The 11,042-nt window shown below is 36.9% G+C and overlaps 3 protein-coding genes and 1 long non-coding RNA gene across 5 annotated transcripts in view; 2 read left to right on the top strand and 2 right to left on the bottom strand.

The window, feature by feature from the left end:
• The first annotated feature begins 602 nt into the window (after positions 1-602).
• On the top strand, positions 603-6,330 carry LOC105690824 (dipeptidyl peptidase 9). Of its 2 annotated transcripts, none has more exons than XM_012408945.3 (10): positions 603-912; positions 1,352-1,608; positions 1,879-2,013; positions 2,143-2,547; positions 2,629-2,943; positions 3,027-3,313; positions 3,395-3,723; positions 3,803-4,054; positions 4,125-4,397; positions 4,494-6,330. In XM_012408945.3, the coding sequence occupies exons 2-10, from the start codon at positions 1,439-1,441 to the stop codon at positions 4,839-4,841; spliced, it is 2,514 nt and encodes an 837-aa protein (XP_012264368.1). In that variant the 5' UTR covers positions 603-912; positions 1,352-1,438; the 3' UTR covers positions 4,842-6,330. The 2 variants fall into 2 exon arrangements, with proteins under 2 accessions (XP_012264368.1, XP_048504929.1); XM_048648972.1 differs by lacking the exon at positions 603-912 and adding an exon at positions 919-1,057.
• A 60-nt stretch (positions 6,331-6,390) lies between these two features.
• On the bottom strand, positions 6,391-7,330 carry LOC105690825 (39S ribosomal protein L51, mitochondrial). The gene is made up of 2 exons (XM_012408946.3): positions 7,172-7,330; positions 6,391-6,949 (listed from the first exon to the last, which is right to left on the bottom strand). The coding sequence occupies exon 2, from the start codon at positions 6,946-6,948 to the stop codon at positions 6,460-6,462; it is 489 nt and encodes a 162-aa protein (XP_012264369.1). The 5' UTR covers position 6,949; positions 7,172-7,330; the 3' UTR covers positions 6,391-6,459.
• A 155-nt stretch (positions 7,331-7,485) lies between these two features.
• The window catches only part of LOC105690781 (dopamine receptor 2), a 102,996-nt gene continuing 99,439 nt past the window's right edge, over positions 7,486-11,042 (bottom strand). Inside the window, exon 4 of the mRNA XM_048648974.1 lies at positions 7,486-10,502. Within this exon, the coding sequence (XP_048504931.1) occupies positions 10,398-10,502 (105 nt within the window). The 3' untranslated portion in view covers positions 7,486-10,397. The remainder of the gene's footprint in view (positions 10,503-11,042) is intronic.
• The window catches only part of LOC125499734, a 67,223-nt gene continuing 65,233 nt past the window's right edge, over positions 9,053-11,042 (top strand). Inside the window, exon 1 of the long non-coding RNA XR_007276717.1 lies at positions 9,053-9,181. This is a non-coding gene — a long non-coding RNA (uncharacterized LOC125499734). The remainder of the gene's footprint in view (positions 9,182-11,042) is intronic.

Raw genomic sequence — 11,042 nt, 5'->3', positions numbered from 1 at the left:
ATACAGATATTTCTGAGATAAGCAATATTTCGTTGAAAAAATCGGCTGTCTTCGCTTCATTCTTTATAAGAAACGTTGTCTTCTGTTTCATTATCGCACGGTCCACGCTTCTTTTCCGTATTATATTTTGAATACCGATGAACTCATTTATTTATCAATTCTTATATTCTGGAAAAAAGAACGCATAACGAGTGGAACGATTTATTCCTTAAATGAGATAAACCCGTGTGAATAATTTCCAATTATAAATTCTTGTTATTGCATAGTCCTCGTCGATATTATCAAACAGACGCACGCGTATAAACGTTTGTCAAAATATTCGATGCTGCTGATATTACTGTGTCGGAAATTAAAAAAAAAAAAAAAATAAAAACTTATCAATTAATAATACAATTCGCAAACAACCGGCTGTGTATGAAAAATTTATTTTCACGCTCAGCTGCTGCTGTTCATGATAGAATAATATTTGACTACGGTAGCGCTCATTAAGTATTCATGAATCCATTCCTACGTGTTAAAAACTTTTACAATCTGATATTCGATTATTTGTTCTGTTGTCTCGTCTTCTCGCTTTTGGTGCATTTTTTTTTCTTCCTCGATTCATGTTTATTGATATTTTCCGTAATCTGGGAACTGTTGAATAAATTTTTCCGTTTTCGCGGGTCCCTTCAGCAGTACTTATCATGTCGCGCTGGCAAAACGTATCGACGGGTTGAGAACCCACGATGGGTAAAAGCTTCTGAAGAAAACCGTGCAGAGAGCTGATGTTCGTTGTCTGATGTGGTGTAGGTTGAATCGTAGCGATCGTAGCGTAGTGTGTGGAAGATAACTTGGAGACCGGGAGAGACAGAAACACAAGAAGTGTAAAAAATATTGCTGTCTGGTACAGTTATTTTTAACATTATTTAAAAGGTAATGAAAATAAGAGGGTAAACTTAGGATTGAGAAAGTCTTAGCCGATTATGAACCAAGGCGATTGATGTTTGATAGCGTAAATTGAAGTGTACAATTTCTCATAAATAACACTTGTTAAGATATAAGAAAGCAGATTGTAGAGGCGAGTATATATTTTAAAACAGAAGTGTCATCCTTGAATATTTGACAGATTGGCAGTCTAAATGATTTATTTATAAAGTCATTGTTATCTAGCGATGAGAGAAAAATTGTCACTAATCAGTCAAAAACTAAGATTTTATTGTAACCTTTAAGATACCTACATTATTCAGAAGTGAAAGTAAACCGCTTTCACGAAAATAACCTATAAATAAATCCCCTCGACAAAATGTAACAGAGAAAGAGGTCGTCCTGTCACACGTACTTTCCGAATATTATAACTAGTCGTTATTTTCAGGAAAAATCTTGTGATATGTCTCTGGTACAGGATTTTATTTCACGAATCACATAACCTTCGATCAAAAGGCCAGGTGATCAGAGAAACATGGATAGCTGTGTCGAAGGTGGAGACAGCCACATCGCTGAAAATGGTAGCACTAAAAAATCCTGGTCCGAGCTTCGAGGAGTTGTTAGCGAACTCAGAAGACGTTTGGCTGGAGTCTCCGCTGCATCTGTACCAGCTTCTATTACTTTTAGAACATTACCGGATGGACGGTAAGACAGGAACCACAAATCTATTTTCAGCTGTCAGCCACAAGCTGCTCTAGTTTAATTCACTTTCTTGAGTCTTCAATTGACCACAGAAATCGTACAAAATATAAACCTGGTCCAATAGCTCTTGATCTTCCTGTGAGCATATGTCGGCCTAATTTTTGTATGCTGTATTTTGAAATTTCATTGTACGAATAAATCAAGGCTTTTCAACGTCAGTGTTATTGGGAATAAATAAGTAGGCTGTTGATAACATTTTATTCATTTTTATAGGACGAGAATATATTTTTTGAGTACACCATCAAATGGCTGGGAAACAACGCTATTGTATGTTGATATAGCTCACTCAGATAATGCCAATGGTTATAAACTGAATTGGCAGCCTGTTATAGAGGCAAATTTTCAAAGGCAAGTTTGTGTGTTTAGTGACGATTATAATAGTGTCAATAACTCGGAGTGTACATCAGTACCTCACCTGTGTAAATACAAAATTGACTTGGATTACTGGTAAAATGACGTGAAAACTCGTAATTTTAGTTTGTCGTGTGTAAATCGTTTATCACGAGAAGAGCAACTTCTCTGGGAAAGAAAGAGACTAGCCACATGGGGCATTACAAGTTATGAATTACATGCAGAAAGTGGGAAATTGGTTTTCCCAGCAGCCAGTAGTCTCTATCAGTGTATAGATACTGGGAGTATGCCAGGTCCTCTCTTCCCATCTGAATTAAGAATGTCTATGTCTGGTGCTAAACTATGTCCACAAATTTGCCCGTGGAATCACGCTTTGGTTGCCCATACTTGTGCTGGCGACTTACATTTGTCTCACAGTATTACCGGTTCTTCTGTCAGACTTACCCATGCAAAAAAAGGCGGAAGAAGCTTAGCTGAGGATCCGTTAACTGCTGGGACTCCCTCATATGTTATGCAAGAAGAATTTACGAGGTTGGTAAACACTACTTGGTTGGCGTATTGTATCAGGTCTCGTGCAATGCACTGTTTCACATACTACGCATCAATTTACAGGTTCATCGGCTATTGGTGGCAACCTAAATCGACTGATGGGATTTATAGAATAGTTTACGAAGAAGTTGATGAAAGTGATGTAGAAATATTTTGTTTTCCATCCTCCACATCAAACTCTGGTGAAATCGAGGAATTCAGATTTCCTAGAGCTGGTACTTCAAACGCAAGAAGTAATTTGAAAATGGTGCAATTCAAGTTGTCAGAAACCTTGCAGATAGTCGATATCGAGATCTTAGAATTACAATATCCATTACACATTATGTTTCCATGGATGGAGTACCTAGTTCGAGTCGGCTGGACACCAGATGCACTATAGTGAGTTGGTTAATGAACATCCCTCTGTTACTTTTCCACAAGCAAGTGTTAAAAATTCTAAATATTTTCGAATATTCTTACAGCGTTTGGGTGCAGCTGTTGGATCGACGACAGCAAACGCTTGAGTTGGTATTATTGTCCGTGGACAACTTTTGTGAACCTCCCCCAAACGTTTACAATTCCGAAAATCATTTTACGCTATCATCTGCTAGTGTCCAAGTAATATACTCACAAAAAAGTAACGTGTGGATAAATGTTAATGATCTACTTTATTTTTTGCCATCTGATGACCCCACAGAGGTCAAGTTTATTTGGGGTAGCGAGGAAACTGGATTTAGACATTTGTATCTCATTACGTCGAGTATAGCCGGTTAGTTTGTGAATCAAGTAATTCATAACCACCCTAACTTCCCCAGCAGAATATTAAACAAAAAAACGATTCATTTTTCAGGTTTAACGAGCGGTGTAGAGGAGCCCTTAGATAGAATGGATAATGTTTTTCTTCAACCCCGAGTGATATCAAAAGTTGCACTCACAAAAGGCAATTGGGAAGTATTAGGTAGAAACTTGTGGGTCGATGAAACTAATTCAATAGCTTATTTTTCTGGTCTGAAAGAAGGACCATTAGAACAGCACGTTTACGCCGTTTCATTATGCCGTCCATTGGAGATAAGACTGCTCACCAGACCGGGCTATAGTTATAACAGTGTTTATTTCAATAAGCAATGTACTATGCTCGTTGCTGTTTATAGTTCTATTAAGACCTTACCGACTTGCCAGGTATGTCTATGAAATTTTTCATTTGATCTGGATAGAAATGAACTAGAAATCATGATGTAAAATCGATTACCCATTCTAGGTATTTAGGATATCTCAATCAGACTGGACGGTAGAGAGTATCACTCTTACGCCTGTTGGATACTTGCTGGAACCATCAGCACCTGAGTCCGAATTATTCGCCCCAGAAATTTATACACACAAAATAAAATCTGGAGAAACAATATTTGCTATGATATTTAAACCACATAATTATCAGCCAGGCAAGAGATATCCAACAATATTGAATGTTTACGGTGGTCCCGAGGTTCAGTTGGTATCTAACACATTCAAGGTATGAAGTAGAAAAATAGCCTACATAGTTATTATAAATTATTTATTATTAATACCCGAATACTCTTCAGGGCATGAGACATTTGCGAATGCATATGCTGGCTGCACAGGGTTACTCGGTGGTCCTTATTGATTCTCGAGGTTCGCAATACAGAGGTTTAATGTTTGAAAGCTACTTACAAAGAAGGATGGGAACTGTGGAGTTGATTGACCAAGTTGAAGTGTTACGGTGGTTGGCCGATACGACAGGGTGTATTGATATGTCCAGAGTTGCAATTCATGGTTGGTCTTATGGAGGATATTTGAGTTTGATGGGACTGACGCAATATTCCGATATATTCAAGGTACTGATCTTTCATCCTACGATATTAAAACTTGACAAATGAACGTTCCATCGTTATATCTGATCCACGTAATCATATGGTGTTATTTAATTTCAGCTGGCTATAGCAGGAGCTCCGGTAACGTCTTGGAACTTGTACGATACAGGTTATACAGAGCGTTATATGGATTTGCCGGAAAATAATCCCCAAGGTTACGCGACGGGATCGGTCTTAAATTATATCAATAAATTCCCTGAAGAAGAAAACAGATTACTCATCATCCACGGCCTCATAGATGAAAACGTACATTTCTTTCACACCAGTCAATTGATCAATGCTTTGGTAAAAGCTGGTAAACCGTACGAACTACAGGTCTATCCAAACGAGAGGCATAGTTTGAGAAACGTTGACGCGAGTAAGCATTATGAAACTACCGTGTTGTCTTTTCTGCAAAATCATTTATGAATCACTGTCACTTTATTAAAAAAATCAATTCGCTAATCAATTACACTCATAAATGGCAGCTTGAATAATTCATTATTGAGCAGATGCCATAATCTATTGGTGACGTGAGACTGTAGCTATTTATTGAAAACAGAAGAATGTATATTCGTTAGAATGCGATTTGTAATTAGATTCATGTTCTCAAAGATTTGGTTTGATGTAATAGATGATAATACCTGCATTCGAGACACCGACTTTGGCGCGGCGTGTCTCAAGGTGTAAGAAGTAATTAAAAACCAAGTATCTTTCGATTTTCATAAAGTTTCTTCGCGTTAAATGAAGAAAAATTCATATTCGTTGTTAAAGCGCGTCAACATGTTTGTATCGTTTTGACGATTTTTTTAACCGAGTCACGGAATTAATAACAGCTATACAATTTTTACTACGCAATATTGTTTGACAACAGGTGCGATGAATAAAATTCGTCAGATTTTATTTCGCGGTTCAATAAAGTATGTCCGCTTTTTTCTGTCTGTAAATCAGGTGATGGATTGACATATATTCGATAGATACAGAAAGTTTTCATTGCGCGTGTTAGCTAATATTTGTTATATCTAGACTGTCGAATTACCATCAATTCAAATGAAACAATAACGATAAAAAAGAAAAAATAACTGCCATTAGGTCATGTACATAAATAAATCAATTTACATCTCAATCGATTTCTCATTCGTAATCTCACAGACTTATAGAATTGTCTATGTATTGTTTACCATATGCCGTGGTGAACGTGAATTTTGCAATACTGGGTGCCACTGACAGTATTAAATTTTCAATTCACAAGTCACTCGCAATATCAAAGGTATTCTTGAAAGTTTTTGAACCTCAGTTAGTCCGGTAGTCACCCTAGAGTCCCTTAGTGATTTATGATTCAATTTTAGGTACTTTTTCACGCTAAGTAACCACACAATAAATAAAAAATTAACAACCAATAGTACATTCAACTCGTGAGACTTAGAGGACAAATTTGCGCGTGTTTGAAGGTATTGAAGAATGTTACCCCAACTTCATGAAACGAATTAATTGCTTGCGAATAATTTTCGCGTAAAAAAAAAAAACTCATGACGCGCATTATGCTTTCGTGGAAGTTTTACAGTTCACCTTACCCTTTGCTAACAAATTAACTCCAGCTTTTTTTTCCTCTCAATTGTACTTACTAAACCTACTACAGCCTTGCATTAGATTATTACAAAACCATTTGGTTCGTAATGAATTAGGTATCCTTCAAGTAATCATTTGAAAAATAAAGCATTATACACTATTATTTTGTAAATAAACATTACCACTGTTTTGTCTTTTTACCATAATAGTGTTATAAATAAATCGCACCATACCTACACCTATGTATACCTATAATACGCGATTTCCACTACTGTGGAACAAATTTGTATATCCTTTGGATAATGATAATAATTATTATTATTTGTCAATAAATGAATTTACTATTTTATATTGTCACAAGAAAAAATTCCCAAGGGCCATATCATTTGAATTTTAATACGCGGAGTGATACGATTATTCTAGTTCTTTATTAGATATTTCAACTTATTAGATGATACAAACATATCTATACCTCCTTTTACTGTCTGCAAAAGCCGGTCTTGGTCTTCTGATTGAGGAATCTATAGAGATATTGTATTCTCTTCCGCAGCTCGTTCCACTTGGTCGGTCTTGCAACAGGATATACACCGTGTTGCAACATTTTTCTTTTACGCAACAACACCTGGTATTCGTTACCGCTGACACCTCTGAGCCAGGCAGGTACATTATAAAGAATTCTCGTGGGATGAAGTTGCTCATTCCCCAAAATATCTATGTAATCATTCTGACCGAACAATGCCCTCTTTCGATTCCAAGCATCTTTTGGACGGTAGTCTGGTATCGGTAATTTTTTACCTGCTCCAATATGAGGAAGTAGTCCACGACGATATGTTGGGTCTGTCCAATCATATCGGCGTATAAGTGGACCTCGAGCCACTTTATCCGCGTGGTAACGAAATCTAACTGCGGTCACCTGTGGTGTCCATGAGCGAATTGCCAGAGAAATACTGTTCGCTACCCACGACATTCTGTAAGTAAATTGAGAATTTATGAATAATTCAGTTTTACAGAAAGAGAACCTAGTTGTTCAATAAATTCCTCAGATTAATTAGGTGAAAAATTAGTGAAGCTTAAACCTGGTGCTTCCACATCTAACCTATAATTTATTTAGAAATAATTTCGAGATCGTGACAACACCAGATTTCATTTCGCGTATGGAAAAGAATCGGAATATCAAATGATAGAATTACCTTGATTAAAAATCTGTCAATTTCACGAAGTTTAATTCATATACAACACATTAAATTAAATCATTTTCGGAGCTGCGGCGTATCAGAAACACGCAGAACCCCAGAAATACTACTCTGCACTACTGCACCTAGTATCAACTGTGCTAGTGGCTGTGCGCTGCGCTTCTACGTACCTCAGTCGATAAAAGCTCCCGCGGTAGAATTCGTATTGCCTACTGCTAGAGCTTTCAAATCTTCAGTCAATGCTTTCATCATAGATTTTCATGTTATTTTACAGAATTCTGCAGTCAACGTTCGGAGAAAAAATTTATACCTCGATTTCGGATTCATAAATCCGAAATATATCGGAAATCAGCTGTAATTTGATTGATCAGCCCCAATTAATTTTTCAGGCCAAGAATCGGAAATAATTACATGTTATTTTTGGTATTTCGATCGGAAAATTCGAATACGTAAAACGAACGAAACTACCCCTAAAAATAAGCAAGTGATCATCCATTTGTCGCTGTATAAGATTTACGAGACCACAGGACATTATGCATCCCCCACCCTCAAAAAGCTCTGATTGTGAGCTAAGAAGGGTAGTACACAGAATCCACTTGGTGCTGCCATCTAAGTGGAGGAGCAGGTTTGGTAGGTTTTGATCCTGATAAACGAGACACAATAAAGAATTTTGAAATGCATTTTAGATTCTTGATATATTATTTATTATAAAGGATAGCATATCGAGAGACATAATATTACGGTTTGGGTATTAATTTTGTTTTTTCTTACACAATATAATTGAAAGTTCGATCAATTGCCTAGCATATAATTATCGCTTAAAAGGTATCAATGGGTTTTTTCTCTTTTTTTTTTATAATATGATTTTGGTATCATCATTATTTACACTTCTCGAATATCATATAACGTCACAGTCAAGGAAGAGTATGTTCTTTATTTCATATTCATTCATTAATTTATTTAATGAGTATACTAGCGATTGTACGCACCATTATATAAATACAAATTATAGTGTAATTATATTATTATTTAATAATTATCAGTCTACGATTGATTTACAATATAAGATTCACCGTAATTTTATTATTCATAGTCACTTTAGTTTATTTTTTCTCTATACAGTATACCACTAGTTAACATAGTACGATTGAGAACTATAATATACATATTTGACTTGATAGGAGGTTTACACAGTAATTTTACACCTTGAATACAACCAAATGAAATCTTCTTCTCTTCGCCATCACGACGCGTTAGTCTTTTGAAAATATTGAGTAGATCGGTTATCTTTGGTTTCTCATTTTCGTTCAAATAGGAAAATAAGACTAAATAATCATATCTTTGGCACGAAGAAACATTCTGAAAACTGCTGATCCCTTCTCTGTATACATCGACAATGGAAAAAAAAAAAAGAAGAAACCAATCAATTCGGCAACATTTATCCGACTATTAAATTCACATATCATGTATAGTTACCAATAATTTTCAATGATCCTAACTTACATTTAATAATGACTTATTCATTTATTCATTTCTGAGCTAAATAGGTTGCTCTGGTGTATATAATTATTAGTAACGGTTTACGTAATATATTTACATAGTTAGGAAATAAATTACATTATATAATTCAGTTCTCTGACTTGGAAAAACCTAGGTTTTTTTTTTTTTTTTTTGTCAGGAATGACGAGCAAAATAGAAGCTTTACCAATTTTGAATTTTTTATCATTTGATTCCGACTCATTGACAGTGCGTCTTTCATGTCGCAAAGGTGTACGGTGTATATGGGTGGACAGTTCACGGTTACTTTCATTCGTTTGAAAACTCTCGCCGGAGGCAGTATCACCTCTCGAGTTCCCGATATATCTTATAAATTCATGATCAAGACGTCATACGGAAAGCGGTCAAGTGTTTGGCTACATGTACAGAGAACTCACGAACTCGAGCACCCCGCACGTAGACAGAAGTCGGTGTATCAAAGACGACCTGTAATGGTAAATTCTTGCAATGGTAAAACTTTATCTTTTTCAATTCAATATTAATCAAAACTCCCTGCAGGTTCACAGAGTAATATATATATATATATATATGTGTACATATATGGAACTGAAAGTTTTCTCTCACTTTTTTAGGTATTTCTTCTCCCTTTTCTTTTTTTTTTTATAATACATAGGTATATCCGAAAAACTTATTCCACGCTATTAATAATTAGAATTCGAGTATCGTAGCAAAGATTCGTGAAGAATTTAACATGTGGGGGCGCGAGTCTCGCCGTACACAGTTATATTATAGCGGAGGGATGGGAAAGGACTGATTTATAACGTCTCATAAACGTTGCTGGTGAACAAAAGAAATTACGCTACATAAGTTCATATACCCTGGATAGGTATATGTATAACGTATATGTATACCTATGTAGACACTTGGTACGCGTCTAGCATCTAGCAGGTGCTTTGTTTACGGAATGTTCAACATTTCTCCTCTTGTACAGCTGACATTGCGCTTTAATGACTCGCCATCACGTGTAACGGGGAAGTTCTTCTTCTTCTTTAACTTTTTTCATTTTCATTTTTTACCCCCCTTTTTCTTCGTCTCGGCGAAAGGAGGGGATAGAGAGAGAAATTACCAGTAAATTATTATATCTCGAGGAAAAAAAGGAAATATGTAATAGAACACGTATACAAAAAATCGAATCGCTGACAGACCTGTGAGAGACTTTCCTTCTTTTCTATTTCTTTCATTTCAAAAAGTCTGACACAGGATCGATCCGAGCCTGTGACCGGATCTCACGTTTCGACGTATAAATTCTTGATATTTACAAACCGTCAATTTTCGCTGACATAGATATTTAAAATATGAATATCGATAATTGATCACGTCAGGGTAAAGTCATCGTCCATTCGGCGCAGCGGTGAACCTGCCCAATAGAAGATTTCGAGCACCTTCTTTCCAGGGCGCGAATATCAATGAGAATTTCAATGAGCAACGGGGATCGTTTTACGGGTTTCAGTTGACGCCGATGGTAGCGAACGTGTCGGAAACGGGTGTTCAACGTCCTCGAAGCAATCGTATTTTCCGTACCGTTGTCTACGTTGATATTCTCCTGCATCGAAGACGTAGTTGCTGAGGCGCGGAACAATCTTCGTTCCGGATCGGCCTACAATCACGTATCCCGGAAACGGATTGCCCGGTCACGGCGTGGCCCTTGACGGGCCCCTGCGTGACGTCACATGCCACCAACCGTCGTATTTCCGGTACCATCGCTACTTTGGCTCACGCTACTGTAACTCACGCTGCTAGCCGGTCCCCCTGTACCCATACCAGCTGCGAACTGAAACAAACAATTTTATGGTAAAAAAATTTTCGCATCACAAGGTGTGCAGTACAAAGATTTCATCGAACGTATGCTGTAACGGAACGAGTGTGCTGTGTGTGAGTAGATAACGTTAAATCGACGCTCATTTCTGTACAAAGCCGCGTGTGAAACAGAAATTTCGTCTATTTTTGTTGTTATCTCTAGAAATTTCAGCGCCAACTGCACCTCTAAAGATCCCGAGGTCAGTTCCATTAAAATACCACGATGCATTCTCCTAGAGAACGAAATACGCATTGTATGTGGAATGTGTATAGCGTACATTGTTAATATTCCACCTGGGGTGCCAGCTTTTCGGCTCAAATTTCACCGCGGGGTATAAAACGGACGCTAATAATGAACGTGCAGCGCCCGTTTTTGCCCACACTCGGAAAAAATATCAGGTACAAATGGCTATTGAAAGATAGAAAAAAGAACATCCGTGAATAGAGATCGATAGAAGGACGATGATCGGAAAAATCCATGAAACGGTTTTCTTTTTCACTCGATCAACGAAAA

This window comes from Athalia rosae, chromosome 1 (genome assembly GCF_917208135.1).
Source record: "Athalia rosae chromosome 1, iyAthRosa1.1, whole genome shotgun sequence".
Classification (NCBI taxonomy): domain Eukaryota; kingdom Metazoa; phylum Arthropoda; class Insecta; order Hymenoptera; family Athaliidae; genus Athalia; species Athalia rosae.
Note: the sequence above shows the minus strand (reverse complement) of the source record. Positions and strands in the feature narration are given on the sequence as shown.

Coding starts and splice junctions, on each gene's coding strand:
- LOC105690824 (XM_012408945.3), top strand. CDS start 1,439: ATGGATAGCTGTGTCGAAGGTGGAGACAGCCACATCGCTGAAAATGGT. Junction 1,609..1,878: donor AGAACATTACCGGATGGACG/GTAAGACAGGAA, acceptor TCATTTTTATAG/GACGAGAATATATTTTTTGA. Junction 3,314..3,394: donor CATTACGTCGAGTATAGCCG/GTTAGTTTGTGA, acceptor TTCATTTTTCAG/GTTTAACGAGCGGTGTAGAG.
- LOC105690825 (XM_012408946.3), bottom strand. CDS start 6,948: ATGTCGTGGGTAGCGAACAGTATTTCTCTGGCAATTCGCTCATGGACA.